General features: G+C 43.9%; 1 protein-coding gene across 2 annotated transcripts in view; it reads right to left on the reverse strand.

The window, feature by feature from the left end:
* Nucleotides 1-17,114, reverse strand: part of NUGGC (nuclear GTPase, germinal center associated) — a 52,428-nt gene extending 35,314 nt beyond the window's left edge. The window contains exons 1-7 of one of the 2 annotated variants that reach the window (XM_062213503.1): nt 16,982-17,114; nt 10,201-10,289; nt 7,053-7,157; nt 6,357-6,465; nt 5,408-5,630; nt 4,945-5,178; nt 1,278-1,487 (exon numbers count right to left, since the gene is read on the reverse strand). In XM_062213503.1, coding sequence (XP_062069487.1) covers nt 1,278-1,487; nt 4,945-5,178; nt 5,408-5,630; nt 6,357-6,465; nt 7,053-7,157; nt 10,201-10,243 — 924 coding nt within the window. In that variant the 5' untranslated portion in view covers nt 10,244-10,289; nt 16,982-17,114. The remainder of the gene's footprint in view (nt 1-1,277; nt 1,488-4,944; nt 5,179-5,407; nt 5,631-6,356; nt 6,466-7,052; nt 7,158-10,200; nt 10,290-16,981) is intronic. The other variant, XM_062213504.1, reaches the window with a different exon arrangement.
* Nucleotides 17,115-17,547: the final 433 nt, after the last annotated feature.

Below are 17,547 nucleotides of genomic sequence, written 5' to 3' on the forward strand. Positions count from 1 at the left end.
TACATACTTTTAGGTAGTATAATAATGTAGAGAAGATTTAAAGTATGTGGGTGGGTGCATGTGGGTTATATGCAAATACTATGCCATTTTATATAAGTTACTTGAGCTCCTGTGGATTCTGGCATCCTGTGTGTATCCTGAAACCAACCCCCATGGATACTGAGGGATGACTATACATTCTTCTTAACATAATAATCATACTCTGCAACTTTTCATTCATTTCCCATTGCACTGTGTTTTATCATGTAGGCTAAAGTAGTAAAAGTTAGGAGAAAACAATTCTCAGTGTTATAATAGGTAACGTACTTCACTGAGAAAAGTAACCAGCACAAAGTAAATGGTCAGCGAATGTCACTAATATTAGCTATAAGCTTTTCATCCTCAGTGTTTAGTACATCGTATATGTTTGATAAATGAAAAATCAGTGAACAAAGAGATTACATTCTTAAAAACTCCAACCTTTAAACACAGGTAAGAGCAAACTCCCCCAATGCTTAACACTGTGATGGCACACACATCCAGGAGGTACCTAATCATTCCATTCACTGGGACTGAACCCCTAGCCAAGGCTTTGGCTGAAGGGATGGACCTTCATCCAAACCACCACATTCAGCCACCATTAGTTGCACTAGGATAGATACCTAATCCCTAGACCTAAGTCATTAGCTTGTCATGAATCCATTAAATTTTGCCTCTTGGGAATTTGAGTTAATCAATAAAGATCATTTACAAAGCCATTTAGAGACAAGGGTAAGGCATTCGTTTTTGACAATATTGATCTTAATGGCCAAGTCAAGAAAGCTGAGAGGGAAGCAGAATTAGATGCACAAGGAGAAGCAGAGTCACAGGAGATAGGTAGCAAATGAGAGAACAGGAGCTCCAATCCTAACAGGTGGTCCTGAGGTCTGGTTGCATCTTACAAGCTCCTTTGATGTCCTGTTAGTAAACCCCTCTTAACTTGGGATTATTTTATGTTTCCATTCCTGCTGGCTTATGGCCCCCTATACTGCTCTGTCTTAATTACTCACCTTGCTCCTTGACCACACTACAACTGGCCTTTCTCTTATATCATATACTCTTGTTCCAGCTACAAAGACTACCCTGTGATTCCTCCCTCCTCGGTGCCTCTGGCCAGCCATATCCTGCCATTGCCCTTAGGCTTAGAACATACAAAATAGAAGAATTCAATGCCAACAAACTCATAAAATCCCTAAAGCTGAAAGCATACAACATTCTTCGTTGATTTGGAAAGGATGAAGCCTATGAAAGAGAATCACCTTTTTCCATATCTCGTCCCTCTTGCTGTTGAAGTCGCCTGTGCCTGGAATATCCACCAATACGACACCTTCTGGAATCAGCTCAGATTTAGGAAGAGTCACTTCCACATGTTTGATCAAGGGCCACATTTGTGTCTCAGGTGGTTCTCCATCCCAGCCTCTCCGCTGAGTCCGAATGAAAGGGTCCAATCTGACAGACAGCTCCCCTGCCTGAAGAAGAAGGATGGTGTCACATATACTAGCCATTCCCCTAGCTCTCTTACCCTGGGCCGGCTGGGATTCAAGTTCATCAAAGGCATGTGGAGTGAGGGTAACAAGAGCACTGGACAATGGGAAAGGAGACCTATGATTCAGTCTAGAGGGGCCCATCCTTGAGAGTCAGGAAGGACCTGGAAACCAGGAAATTCAAGCTTTGTAACTTATGGATGAAGAAACCAAAGTCAGATAAGTTACATCACTGAATAAGCAAATTTATTTCATCGATGCCATACATTCTAAAATTAATGTAACTTATATGCAATTTTATAAACATTTTAATTATTAAGAAACCTAGCAATGACTATAAAAAAATCAATAGTGGTATTGTGACCCTATTTTTCCAAATTGAAAATTTATCTGAAAATTTAACTCTGAAAAGGTTTTTAGGGGCTGCACTGTGGCTTCTGCCTGCAGCACCAGCATCCCATTTGGGCCCAGGTCATGTCCCAGCTGCTTCTCTTCTGATCCAACTCTCTGCAATGGCCTGGGAAAGCAGTAGAAGATGGCCTCAACTCCTTGGGCCCCTGAACCTGCGTGGGAGACGTGGAAGAAGCTCCTGACCCCTGCCTTCAAATCCACACAGCTTGGGCAGTTGCAACCATTTGGGGAATGAACCAGTGGATGGAAGATCTCTGTCTCTATCTCTAACTCTGTCTCTCAAATAAATAAATGTCTTTTAAAAAAATTTTTTTAAATTTATCTTCTGTGTACAAAGAGGAAACCTGATGTATAGCTGGACCAAGATATTTTAATGAGAATGGATAGGACATGGAATAGAGCTTGGCCTATGTTCCTGCTTAAATGCATCCTGGGACAACAACACGTTCATGACAGCAACCACAGCAGTGAATCTCAACTGGGGTACTTCAGGAGACATAAAATGTGGAATGTATAGTAGTCATTGTTAATAAATATATATAGACTGACCCTGAAAGAAAGAGAAGATTACAGATTCAGAATTCAGATTAAATCAGTGGATTTGTTGCAATCTGAGTATGGAGTAACAGATTTCTTTAGTCCTAATCAAGGGACAAATTATGAAAAGGAAAATAGTAACGTACATTTAAGATATTTTCATTTAAAACTTGAGCAGATATGTTAAAGGGGAAGAACACGAAAAGGCATAGGCTCGAAGAGCCCCTTTCTTTAAGAGGACTCACCCAGTAAATTATGGTCTAGGGCCAAGCATTATGGATGAAAAGCTAAGATTCCTCATCTCAGCCCAGAATTCCTGACGGAAACCCTGAATTCATAACATCAACCATTTAAATGGTAATTCTGTTCCCCTTGTTTCAATGGGTAAACTTATGATGCTGGGAAAGAGTATTTAATACTGAAGTGGGGAATAAACATTATATTGATACATTTGTGTAAGTTATATGTATTCAACCCAGATTTGTAATCAATGTGTTTCTCTGAATATGGTCAGTCTATATTTTAGATAAAAGAATATAATCATTTTAATAGTGTTTTATTCATTTAAATATAAGAAAAGATACTGTATGTGTGTGTGTGTTTTAGGTATACAAGAGGTGGCTAAGTGTTTTGAAAAGGTTTCATTCATTTCTTTCTTTTTTTTTTTTTTTTTTTGACAGGCAGAGTGGATAGTGAGAGAGAGACAGAGAGAAAGGTCTTCCTTTTTGCTGTTGGTTCACCCTCCAATGGCCGCTGCGGCCGGCGCATCGTGCTGATCCGAAGCCAGGAGCCAGGTGCTTCTCCTGGTCTCCCACGCGGGTGCAGGGCCCAAGCACTTGGGCCATCCTCCACTGCCTTCCCGGGCCATAGCAGAGAGCTGGCCTGGAAGAGGGGCAACCGGGATAGAATCCAGCTCCCCGATCGGGACTAGAACCCGGTGTGCCGGCGCCACAAGGCGGAGGATTAGCCTGTTAAGCCACAGTGCCGGGCTTCATTCATTTATTTCTAAACGTGGCTGGTCAAGTATCTAAAACAATTTGAGAGGAACGGGGCAGCATTTGCTCCAGCAGTTGGGACACCTGTACCCATTATCGGAGTGCCTGGTTCAAGTATCAGCTCTGCTTCCTATTCCATCTTCCTGCTCATGCACATCTTGGGAAGAAGCAGGTGATAGACCAAATAGTCCCAGGAACCTACGTGGGAGGTCTGGATTGAGTTCCTGGCTCTAGGCCTTGGCTTGATCTGGTATTGGCCTTTGTGGGCATTTTGGGGTGAACCAATGGCTGGAAGTGCTCGCCCGCTCGCTCTCTCTCTCTCTCTCTCCTTGCACCTCTTTCTTCTTTCTCTATATCCCTCTCCATCCCTTCTTCTGTGTCTCAGACTAATTAATAAACAATATTTTTAATAAACAATATTTTGAGAGAATATATTAAACTTTAACGTAAAATTTCTGAGAAAATTTGATTAATTATGTAAGTAGCATTAAATAACTAAGGATGATTTGTCTTACAATCAGGAGACAACTGATCATTACATTTTGAGACAGGTGTTCTTATTTTGTTCTTATTTTATACAAAAATAGCCCTATTTATAAAAAGAATATCAACATTTTAAAGATGACTTTTACTACACAAGAAAAGCTAGATTTAATTTTAAATGTACTTCAGTAAATTGAATGTTGGCACCATACATAATTTGTTTTAATTTATAAATTAAATCTTAATAAAATGAATAATGATTATAAAGGCAAAAATACTGCTCTACCAGTTGTCTATCCAATATACATCCTCATTTCTGCCTATGCCAGCAGAATCTTGACTTTTTGTGTCTGTTTCTTTGGGGAAGCAGTGGAATGAGATAGGTCTAAGCAAATAATGACAAGTCTTTTTCTTTCTCTAGACTTCCTTCCAGCTACAAAGGACCATGAACAATGAAGAAATGTGTCATTAGTGTTTCTGGGAAAGCTTTTACTTCCTGATTTAAGAGGCTATGTGGTTGGTTCTACCTTTTATCTACTTCTTCTTTTCATGAGGCTAGCTGTGATGTCTAGTAATTCAGCAGAAATTTTATCATTATGAGTATGATAGAAGGTCAAGGGAATCTAAAAGGTGCTAATCTTGACATTGCTGAACCACTAAACCAATATAAGACCCCAAATGTCTCCAGACATCTTATATAAGAAAATGAATAAACCCCTATTTATTTAAGTCATTATAAGACTTTTAAAAATCATTTGCAGCCAAAGCATTGCAAATTACTCTTCAAGTAATTGTTAATGGTCTTTTCTGTGCACAAAAATCCTTCCATTAAGACACCAAGATTCTCATTTGACAACCATAAATGGTGAGAGATAACTTGAAACATGGGTAATTCTGATTTGGGTGTCAACTTATTTCTCCCAGAAACTCTGTACTTTGAGCAACTGCCCTAAACACACTGAATTGTTATGCTTTAGACCCACCATGAAATAAAGAATAAACAATGTTGAAACTACCTCTTCTGCCTTGAGGGTGATGACTCTGGAGGTGGGAATCTTCGCTTTGGGCTTTGCCCTCAGTAACTCCTTGTAACTCTTATTTTCTGCCCCCATTCCATACACCACTTGTAGCTTACACATGGCTTCCTCCATGGCATCATCATCCTTGTCCCACGCATCTGCCTCTTCTCCACTCAGGTCCTCTGTCCTGTGCAGGAGTTTAGTCAAGTTTTTAAGCTCCTCCTTCCACTCCTGCCAAGGCAGAGTAGGGACAAGCCTTCATGACACAGACACAGAAAACAATGACACAAGAAGTCCACTGTGCCCTGTGGAAGACCGGGTGACAGTACTTATCCCTTACTTATCATCTTACCCCACAAGTCCATCTTATCCAAGTTTTGTCAATGAGGAAACAGGCCCAAAGAAGCAGTGAAGGAAAAGCAGGGAAGGGAGGGTGGGGGAGGAAGGAGCGAGCATTTACCTGGTCAGAAAGAAGGTGGATTTTAGCCTCATACTGCTCACAGTAGCCTGAGCTCACTTGTACAATACACGAAGTACATGTACTTTCTCCAGACACTGGTAGAAACATGGCTTTCTGGATGATGGCATTGATTAGGGAGCTCTTCCCAGCCCCTGTGCTCCCAAATAATCCAACGTAGATTGGGTCCAATGAAGGCTTTTCAATCAAGGCAAGAAGCCTATTTCTGGATCAATGTTTAAATGCACATGATCATGATCAAAGTGTACTGGGAAGAACATTGGAACAGAATGCAAAGGAACTGAGATCTGTTCTTTGGCAAGGAACTACATCCTTCTGAGTCTCTGATGTCTGCAAAAACTATTTGGTAAAATAGCTCTATGCAATTCCTGTAATGTCTATATAGCTGTGAGGCATCTTTATTTATGTTCTACAGAAATTGCAAATTCCTGACCCTAGAAATAACATTTGTGTAGGGGTAAAATAGTGTTAGGAGAAACCCACAGTTTTCCTGAGAAGGAGACATAGGCTCAAGTCGTCAAGTCAGCTCAGCATAAATCATTGGGTCTTGGGCTTAGAGTCATGTGACCTGGGTGGGATTTGGGGCCCTTTCACTTAGCAACAATGCGACTTTGCTCAATGTCTTAGCCTCACTGAGCCTCAATTTCAGTAAAATGGGGAGTATGATAATGGCTTCTACTTGACAGGGGTATTGGGAGGATTAAACGAAGTTTGATTTACATGTAAAGTAGTGGGCCAGTAACAATAGTGATGGTCAGTGAATGGCAATGATCAGTAATAAGAATTATTATTATGGGCCAAAGCTGCAGAAATGTTTAGCCTTTGCTTGGTTTCTAATTGATAACTCCCCCTTGTTTTTAGGAAACATACCCATGAGCACTGAAGGTGTTACACTAAAGCAAGGTTTAAAGGCGGTAGGTTTCAGACTCACATGAGATACTTGACTCCACTAGGAATGCTGTCATCCAAGAAGACAGACTGAATAAGTTTCTGGTAAGTGTTGCTCAAAACCCGTCTGGTCCTGGACTCCAATCTTTCATCTGGAATCAGCAGAGACACATCACCTTAACACACCTGGCAGGGACCAAGTACCAGATCTCCAAAGGAAGAGACTGTAGAATATTGTAGAGCAGGGAGAAAAGAAATGAAATGAAAAGCCAGCTATACAAGATGATAAGTTTTCTGACACTAGAGATAGTAGTTCATTGGAGATAACAACCATGGATTCTAAAAAGCTCCAAATAGCCAGTCTGCTCTGAAACTCCAGATGTCATCATGGGCTTCGCCATGGCTGTTACCCTCTTATGATTGCTTTTTTCCTGAGGTCACACAAAAAGCCAAATGCAAACACACCAAATAAACACCCCTGAAAGGAACCAACTGCTCATTTTCACAGTCTTTACTCTAACTGGGAAGCAGTTATTTTGATAACAGCCCTACCACCCAGACGCCTGGAGACAAGTGAAGAGCTGCAGATCCTTTGAGGTCTCTCTTTCTGGAACAGGTTCGTTTGAAGATGGGTTATCCAGCTCCCAGATGTAGCCTTATCTTCCTTTGAGCCTTTTACACAGCTGGAAGAACCCAGAGCCACATTAAGACAAGCCACACCACAGCTCATGACACTCACACTCCTTAAGGGCACTTTGCTCCAGTGAGGGAAACGCTCGGAACCGCCGGTCTCGATCCAGTCGCCGCTTTTTTTTCATCGGCTCTCTAAATAAGTCATCATGAACTAGAGATAAAGAAAAGTTTTATGAAATTACAGGTCCAGGGGCACAGTATCTTCGCCTCACTTCTATCAGTGCCCAGACCCCAAGGTTCTAAGAGGACCTCTGCCAGCTTCGTCTGCCAGGCAGCTCACTCGGAAAAGATCATTGTTGAGTCATTCCACCTCGGTGCCTACTTCTCAGAGTCATGGGACTTTTTGCATTTAGCTCCAAAATGTAGAGTTCTACAGATCTCTGCAGGTGAAAAGTTCCTCTCTGCAGTCCCTTAGAAGTTAAAGTGGTAGACATTTTGAGCCAGATGTCAAGTGCTAGGAAATCAACCAACTGCGCAGAGAAAAGGCCTAGATAGGGCTAAGTCTAGGATGAAGAAAGGTTTCTGGGAGTTCTTTTCAGACTGGGTAAGATATTTTTGATGAAAAGCAGAATGCAGAGCAGGCATTGGGTGAAACGGTGAAGACTCCATTTGGATGCCCTCATTCCGTACCAGAGTGCCAGGGTTTGAGTCCTGGCTCTGTTCCGATTCTAGCCACCTGCTAATGTGTACGCTAGGAGGCAGCAGGTGATAACTCAAGTATCTGGGTACCTGCCCCCGACAGGGGAGACCCTAGGTTGAGTTCCTGGCTCCTGGCTTCAGCCTGGTCCAGATCCAGCAACTATTTTTTCAAAGAGCAGAATGTGGAAGAAAGAAGGGGGCCACATATCCAGTGCAAATGACTTCTCCTTGAACCTCAGTTCCTTCATCTGTAAAATGAGAGAGCTGACAATACTACTATAAGAATTTGAGGTGGGGGGGTGTGTCTTATAAGATGATCTCCCTTGGAGATTAAATTTGGGGAAAATTGTACCCTTCTTCAAGGAAAGACGTTAGCAGCAGCTTCCTCAGAAATGCAAGAATAGAAATCAGACGCAGATTTTTGTAGTTCTGCAGAGATTCATTCACATAGTCTCCTGTGATTATGAAATGGGCTATGTGGGACCCCAAAACCCAAGGAAGGGGTTTAACCCAAATGTTATGTTCTGGCTGAGTTGAAGCAAACACTTCTGGGTAATGTTCACCAGGTTAGAAAGGGGTGACAGGTAGGTGCTTGGGATGGAGGTGGTTGGGAAGAGTCCCAGCCCAGTGAGTGGCCCTGCGGCTAGCTTGTGCCTTAGGAAATGGCTGAGAGGTGCACTGGAAGAGTGGATCCCCAAGAGTCCTATCACTCTAAGTTCACAGACATGAGGAGGTCATCATCCCTGAAGAACGACAGAGAAGGAGCTTCCCTTGGGGACCCAGGATGACTGTCTGAGCAGAAGGCCCGCCTCTGCCACTGGGGTCCAGATGTGGGTCTCCCAGACAGCTCGGGCAGCCTCCCTGCTCCACTCAGCATTGCACATGCCAGCACAAATCCTGTTGCCTTCACGAGCCAGCTCACACCTCATAGGATATTTTAGCACAGAGCCACGCTGTTTTCCGAGGTCTGAATCTCTGCCACCTCATGCTCAGGCAGTGACAGGGAGTTGAAAGAGTTTGTCCTTCACACCCTCCTCTCTTAGACATGCTGACTTACGACTGAGTGCAACTGGAAGAATTCACCCTGGCTCAGTTGAAAGACTGCATTAAACTAAATACCAAGTGGTTGCTGGGCCGGGGAAGAAAAGAGAATGCTACTCAGGCATCTCAGCCAGCTACAGGCTGAAGAACACTTCAGTCTGGGGTCCAAAAGGCATCGCAGAATTCCAGGATGTTTCCACAACCTGTCTGTGGAAAGAACATAAAAGGATGTGGACTCTGACTCAGGAACTCTTGTGTAAACAGTGTTTGCACGGTCTGTTAGCCATGTTACAAAACAAAGGACAGTCCGTATCTCAGGGGCCCTTAATTTCTAAGGACTTCTAACTAATCTGATAAAAGATTAGAAAGATTGGAAACTTACTTCTCAACCAAAGCAAAAGCTAAAAAGTCCAATTTAAAAAAAAAAAAAACAGAGTTTTAAACTCTTCTTTCATTATCTACAATGAAAAACCACATGGAAAGGAGACAGTATTCCACTCTGGATTTCAGTCATGAAGGGCAGTATTTCTACATTAAGCAGTAATTGGAATGAAGTGGCCTGAACCTGGATCAAAGCTCTTATTGTTATCTTTCATTGCTGGGTCCCGCCTTGTCCTTTCCAGCATTCTGTGCTGAATCTAGCAGAGAGCAGTAGGGGTGGATGGAGGCAGTCCCCCCAAATGCTCAGGCTACTACTGCTTTTGCTTCCTGTGGCCACTAGGTGTCACTTTTGAAAATTGACCTGGACAAAGATGCAAGTTCACGGTTCACTCAAACCTTCGGCAGATCCCTTGCATCTTCCAAGAGAAGCAACCCCACGTCTCAGGGCTAACTGCAGCCAAGGGCAGCCCCAAGGTTCATTCTCCCAGTTTTCGCGGCCAGCTGTGCTTCAGAGGCTGCTCACTACCCCCCCCCCCCAACCAGGAAACACGGCCTCCTTCTCCCTAAGGGGATTCACCTCCTAGGAGTGAGTACACTCTCTCCTCAGTTCTCAAAACACAAGACATGATACATTCCTGCTTTCTGCATGAGGGGGTTACTTTCTTGACATCCTCCTTGGGAAAGTTCCCTGATGAGCTCCAGGGGCCCCATGATAGCTTCTGAGGGAGAGCAGCCACCTGCCCTGACTCCAGTGGGCTTCACCGTTTAAGGACAGGCTCTACCATGCACCCCTTTCCTCTGCAAGGAAATCCACGAGACACCATGCTAGGGCCTTGCCTCGTCCCCCTGAAACAGGCTATCTCTAGAATGTCCAAGGTGATTTTCCAGATCAGTCTCTTTTTTTAAGAAAATAAAAGCCCTCAAGTTTAATTGCTGGTCAGACAATTCCTTTTATTATGAATAGCTATTACAGTTATTGTAGGCATTCACTGTTGAAACTTATGAGAAAGCAGTTTCTGAATAAAGAGTAAGGAATAACAGCCTCAGTTAAATATGGTCTCATCCACTTGGCTTTGGCCAGATAACAGCACTAAGTTCCTATTTATTCATAGGGGATGCTCCAGGGATGTTACCTGGGTGTGGCTTCTGATCCACCAAATCCCCAATTTCTGCCATTTCTTCTTAGGCAAACTCTTCCTCCTGTCCACTTAGGAGAACCGGCCTGAAAAGACAAAATACGAAGAGGGGTTGGGGTAGAAGTAATTGAAGGTGCAAAAACAAAATCTAAGAATGTGTAAATCTGCTTGTGCATTGGTTATGATCATTTTAACTTTTCTTGGACTCTCTCCAGGTGCCACGTATACTTCTTGTTGGCTTAAACAGGACAACGATCAAAGTGTGACTATTGGTTCTCTAGAGCTCTTGTGTCTGCACAAATTTAAACTTTGCTATCTGACATATTGAAGATAGCTCACGCTGGAGTGAGAATAAACCTCTGGTGACCCAAGCCATGAGGGTGAATTCACGTAGCTTTGCTTCTTGGAGTGACATCTATGTCCTAGTCAGGTTAAGTCTCAGGGCATTGTGCGAGTGCTAGTTAGTGCCAACGAATCTCAGCAAAAATCTGGGAGGTGGCTGGAACCTTTGATCTTCCTAGGGTTATAGCTGTGATCACAGGCTCAGCTCAGATGGGTCCTGTTATGGCAATAACAGGTGTAGTGGGGGCTCTCCCAGCCAATGGAGACAAGCATGGACTGAGCCCTCGACGTGCTCTGGAGTCAAGTGAGCGTGCATGGGATAAGATGACACTGGGCTACTGGGTTGGATCTAGAAGTTCAGCATGGACCCTAAGTGGTTGGATGGCTCCTGGGTAAAGATTTGGCATGAGATCCTGAAAGCTACACATTTCAGAACAAACTGTTTCTGTCTGGATCTAACTGAATCTAGAAAGCCCCGCAGATTAATTCTCAGTCACCCTGGGTTGGTAACACCGGGTAAGGGTCAAGTACCCAAGAAATGTTTGCTTCTTGGCAGAGATCCTAATGTAGGTGCTTGGTGCCTAGCTAATGGAAGGGGCAGGACCCAACACTAAGGTCCCTAGTCAGAACTTTCGTTGCCAGTGTTTCTGCATACCAGCCTGTCTTCTCTAACCCCTAGAACCTGCCCCAGGTTCTGGAGGGGGAGACAGATTGGAGCTTTGCCTCGTGTTTCCTTTCCAGTTGACTGTGTGATAATGTCTTTCTTTTCTCAGAAGCTAACGCCATATTCTCAGCTTCCATTCACCCCAGGCCACAAGCCTTTGCAGGTGTCAGAGTTACACCGGGGGCTTGGGAGTGGCGAGATGTGAAACCAGTTCCCTGGACCTCCCACACCACCCCATCCTCATTTCCACTAGGACACCCCTGCTAGGGCCTAAAACACCCTTGAAACATGGAGCATCTGAGGAGGGAGAGAAAAAGAGGCACAGCCAAAAGCAGTGTCAGAGCCAGCCTGGGTCCAGCCCCCCAGAAAACGGGCCATGGTGGGTAGGGAGACCTGGAGACCCACGGATGCTCCTAACAGAGGGCACGGTGTGAAGTGTTTGGGAACATGTTGTCCTGGAGCTTTTTTGTCTTCATCCACAGAAGAGAATCTGGGGGAGACGTGGGTAGCACCCAAAGTGCTTCCTCTCCATAGCTAATGTTTCTGTTGGGATCACTCAGCTGTGAATGTCACAAGCAGAATCACAGCTCCTTTTGAAATATGCAAAACCCCCTGATCTGCCCACTCCCATGAGATCCATAGGTGTTAGGGAGACTGCTTCATTTACACATTACCCACAAGTGAAAGCCGCAACAAGTCGGCCGAGACAGCTCTTAGTTGGGCTTGCAGACACTAACCACTGTGCCTGGCTGAGAAGTGGTGCGAACCCCAGTGACATGCAAGATCTCAGCCCTTTACCTCTCAGCGCCTTCTCTTGTGGCCCTCCCTCAAGCCATCCCACACAAACCAGAGTATACACTGCACTTCCATGGACTTTAGCCTTTAGTGGGTGCCTTTCCCCTGTTCTTCTGAGTTGTATTTTTTTCCTTCAGGATCCTGTTTTAGCATTTTCTCTGTGAAATGATGCTGGATTCCCAGTCATTCCTCTATTTTGTCCCCACTGTGCCACTCACCCCTCTGTTGACTGTGCTTTGTTTTTATCCCTTCCTCCTTATTGAAATATGAGCTCTTCCAGGTCAAGGGACTGCATTTTTTCAACATTACATTTCTACTAAGAAGTGCAATGACTGACAATAAATATTTGCTGAATGGATCTCCCTAGCCATTATCTGTACAAAAAATGTACAGAAGGATATATACAAAAGCCAAATTCATTTCATTATATGATTAGACCCCGGCTTAAAGGATAAAGCAAAGCGTAGGAACAGACAGACAAGCATGACATTGGAACAGCATTAATAATGAGGATTTCTCCAGAAGACTGGGAACCGCCTTCCTTATAGAAAGGAAGACACAGGCAAAGGCAGAAGCAGGGGAAGGAACTGCACAGTGGTCTTCAAACCTATGGCCTTGGAGTTACATACAGAAGAGAGGTGGTGCGTATCTTCTCTGGTTCCAAGATGGTAGAACCACATCCACTAGATGGAAGGTATAAGCAAGTATTTGGGATTACCAGTCTTGAGTAGTCAGAATCATACCAATGGAATGAGCTCCATTAGAAAGTAATGAATTTCCTGCCACTGGAGGTAGCTGAGCCCATTCCTGGTATGACCACCTAATGGTGGCATGGGACTAGCTAGATGAATTAGAGGGCTTCTTCAAATCCCAAGATTCTATGTTTTTACTGTGAAATGCTCACTGGAAATGCTGATAATGGAACTTCTGTTTGAGATTACTTAATTTCATGAGAAACACAATCAGTCCCTGGTTGGAAATAAGTTGAAAATGCAAAGGCAATCAAAACCTAAGTGAATTAGGACAAGAAAGCGAGTAGATGAGCTATTCCATGGGTAAGTACACAGGAATGTCTGTCAACAACTGTCAGCAACATAGTCCTTCCTCAAATGACGCCGTAATCCACTTGCCCCCAAAGGGATGGAGCAATTAGTGGCTCCATCCCTGGTTTCTGGCCAGTGCCGCGGCTCACTAGGCTAATCCTCCGCCTGCGGCGCTGGCACACCGGGTTCTAGTCCCGGTCGGGGTGCTGGATTCTGTCCTGGTTGCCCCTCTTCAAGTCCAGCTCTCTGCTGTGGCCTGGGAAGGCTGTGGAGGATGGCCCAAGTGCTTGGGCCCTGCACCCGCATAGGAGACCAGGAGAAGCACCTGGCTCCTGGCTTCAGATCAGCGCGGTGCGCCAGCCGCAGTGGCCATTGGAGGGTGAACCAATGGTAAAGGAAAACCTTTCTCTCTGTCTCTCTCTCTCACTGTCTACTCTGCCTGTCAAAAAAAAAAAAAAAGAAAAGTCTGGTTTCTGTGGAGAAGCAGTTGAAAATAGTCCAAAGCTGCTCAGTCAGGCCAGGTTCTGTGTGAGTGGTTTCTTTCACTTGTAAACATATTCCAACTCTGTGGTTAGCAGTTTTGCTTTTGATACTTATTTACATTCATGTGCACTGGGCTTAAGAATAGCATCTTTTAAACAAGACTCTGCACATTTAGCTAAACACAGGAAGGCTGCACAGAACTGGTTTCCTGCTAAATGACTGTGACTTTTGACAGTTATTCTTGCTCCTCTCACTCTCTCTTTCTTCTGTTTGTGCTTACTTACTGTCTTTTTTTCTTGTAGAAAAATAACAGAGGCAAACACAAATTCATCAGCATATGGTGGAATTAAATAAAGAATATTGGAACCCTTCTTTTATTAATTTGGACACTGAGATTCAGAGAAGGGAAGAAAATTGTCCAAGGTCACATTAGTAAGGGAATGGTTATGAGGACTTGAATCCAGGTCTCCTGGCTCCAAGTTCATTGCTCTTTGCATTACACTAAGAAGCATCAATGGGCACGATTTAAACAAATGTAGGAAAGTGGCAGGAGTAGTGCCCACAAAGGAGGGTTATCTCAAGTGCCCACCAAAGGTGTTTTTGGAGAGTGAAAGCTGTTGAATAGGAGGGAGAGCAACAACTTGATAAAAGTGCACATAGGGATTCAAGCTAAAGCTACTGCCTGTAAACCCTAAAAAATGCCCCCAGAAGTAAAATGCACCAGAGAGACAGCATCAGAGGCATCCATTGCCACCACATCTGTTCTATGTCTACTGCAGAAGTGAGTGTGTTTACTGTGAATTAGAAAGGTCCTGATCCTCCCCCCTACTTCTCTCATCAGAATCTCCTCTCACCCTACCTTGCCTCACTTCATTAACCCCTCTTGAGAGGATTCTTTGTTCTTTCATTCCTACCCCTGGCCCCAAACATCACTACTAGAGAAAAATATAAGTGCTTAAATGAACACATTTCTTTAAGGGGCATTTTGATCATTAACTTCGATTTAGTCCCATTTGCAAAACAAATCCTTGGTACACAGTAAGCAGTGAGCAAATATTTGTTGGATGAAGTATACCTTTTGAATCTATCTTAGATGGTAAGCTTTATAATGATAGTGATTATATTTATTTTACTCATTCATTCGACAAATTCCTGTTGAGCATTTATGTGAGTTAGGCACTGTTCCAGACTCTGGGAATTTAAAAGAGAACAAAAGGGCAAGGTGCCTACACGCAGGACTTGCCTTCCAAACTGTAAATGGTGAGGACGAAATTAATCTGGATTTGGAGTCAGGATGCCTGGGTTTTTGCATCCTGCTCCTACATATCCTGTGACACTAGACAAATCGCTTGATCTCTTTGAGCCCCAGTTTCCAAAATACAGAGTAGGAACACCTCTACCAGGATTAAATGTGATAATGCTTATGAAATTGCTTTATAAGCACTTAAGTATCTGTACAAATGTTTTTTTGAAATATTGTGAAGTTAATCAAACTAGAAATCAGTGCCAGGATTCATGTGGACCAGGTCTATTTTGTTTGGGGGAAACAGATGCCACCTTGGCTGATGGACCGACTCCTATTCTTGTGCGAGGGTCTGTCACACTGAGGATGCTATACCATCTTCTTTGATGGATTTGGTCAAGGGTCATCCTCCCATGAGGAGGTAGGATGAAGTATGGGATAGGGATGAAGAGATTCTCATAAAATGATGGAATGATGATGACATTTAGGATCTATTTCCCTTCTTTTTAAGTTCTAGGTTCAGGTTCAAGTACCTTTGGCACTGACAACATTTCCTCCCACCTTAATGGACACTGTACTGTTCTTGCAAACAACGTATTTCCCAAAGGAACAATTTAAACACAACAGCTTAGAAACCAAAGGTAAAACAAGGGTCTTCAAGTCCTCAAAGGAAAAGAGATCCATTTTCCACATTAACACATCAGCAAATGTGCGTGACACTGTAGCCTCCGGAGGCAGTTGCAATAGAAAGGGCTTTGGTAGGATCTTTTTTTTTTTTCCATCCTTATCCCCAGGTGAATAGGTAAATAAAATAAGCAGAAATTTTCATAACGTACTTTATCAGATTCTAACGAAATGAATTTGAATCTTCTCATATTGCTCTCCCAAGCTTGTCAAAGCTAATGAGGCATAAGACAACATTTCCCTTCTTATCAGGAAGTAGTGCTGCTGCCAACAATGCCTGCGATCGTTCTTTTGGGAGCAATGATTAATGACTTGCCTGAGATCACACTTAGGCAAAATTCAAACTAAAAGCAGATTCTCTCCAGTTATAGCTCACTGGCTTTTGCCTTAAAATCCACTTCTACAAAAACAAAACAAACAAACAAAAAAACCTACTTTAAGACAATCAGGCAAGAGGGAATAGTTAGAATACAGACAAATTCCAAATAATTCAGGCAGATTATCCACCCTCCAGGAGAGGAGCATGACTCCCAGCTCCTTAGGTGTGAGCTTGGCACACAGACTTCCTTCCAAAGTGTCCAGTATGGAAATCAGGGGGCAAAGAGTAATCTGACAAACACTGCCTCAGCCAACAAATCCTGCCGACAGTGTGTGCCCTTGACATGACGTGAGGAACACGGCATGAGCTCTGCGATCTTCCTCCCCAAGCCCCTAACTCCAGTGTAATCATAAGAAAACTTCAGACACATGCTTGCAGAGACGAATCCTACAAAACACCTGTCCCATACTCTGCAAAATTGTCAAACTCATCAAAAACCAGGAAAGTCTCAGAAGCTGTGACAGCCAAGAGGAGCCTAAGGAGACATAACTAAAGACAATGTCATGTCCTGGAGGGGGCCCGAGAATGGAAAAGGATGTTAGAAATAAACTACAAATCTGAATAAAGTGTAGACTTTGGTTAAGAATAATATACTGGCTGGCGCCACGGCTCACTAGGCTAATCCTCCGCCTTGCGGCGCCGGCACACCGGGTTCTAGTCCCGGTCGGGGCACCGGATTCTATCCCGGTTGCCCCTCTTCCAGGCCAGCTCTCTGCTGTGGCCAGGGAGTGCAGTGGAGGATGGCCCAAGTACTTGGGCCCTGCACCCCATGGGAGACCAGGATAAACACTTGGCTCCTGCCATCAGATCAGCGCGGTGCGCTGGCCGCAGCACGCCAGCCGCGGCGGCCATTGGAGGGTGAACCAACGGCAAAAAGGAAGACCTTTCTCTCTGTCTCTCTCTCACTGTCCACTCTGCCTGTCAAAAAAAAAAAAAAAGAATAATATACCAATATTGGCCCATTAATTGTAAAAAATATATGATACTCAGATCATAGGGGAAATTGGACATCAAATATATTGATGTACTCTGAACTAGATTCTTCAGTTTTTCTGTAAATATAAACCTGCTCTAAAAAATGTAGTTTATAACAAACAACAACAACCGCAAGTTACAGTATAAATAACATAAGAGAAACAACTTACCAGGTGTCACTAGATAGGCAAAAGAAATGTTTTAGGCTTCAGTTCCAGGAGTCCACAAAGGAGATGGTTTCTCTGTCTTGGCACAGATGTTTGAAACCAGCTGGGTCTACAGCCCTTCTGGCCACAGTGGTAAAGCCACAAGTACACAGTGGAACTGAAACTAACTTGCCAACAGGGCCTATTTACACAATCTCTTCCCTCAGTCATCAATGCCCGTCACGTGCGCTTAGTTCTCCCTCTACTGGTGATTTCTGTGCCTCAGCAGTTAACTGTACTCAAGTTCTTAAGCAGAAGTACGACTAAATTATTTAATAACTAACATTATTTTTGAGCAATTTTAAAACTTCCTGGGTTCTTGGCCGGCGCCGCGGCTCACCAGGCTAATCCTCCACCTTGCGGCACCGGCACACCGGGTTCTAGTCCCGGTCGGGACACCGGATTCTGTCCCGGTTGCCCCTCTTCCAGGCCAGCTCTCTGCTGTGGCCAGGGAGTGCAGTGGAGGATGGCCCAAGTGCTTGGGCCCTGCACCCCATGGGAGACCAGGAGAAGCACCTGGCTCCTGCCAT

The sequence above is a fragment of the Lepus europaeus genome, chromosome 16 (assembly GCF_033115175.1).
Source record: "Lepus europaeus isolate LE1 chromosome 16, mLepTim1.pri, whole genome shotgun sequence".
Lineage (NCBI taxonomy): Eukaryota > Metazoa > Chordata > Mammalia > Lagomorpha > Leporidae > Lepus > Lepus europaeus.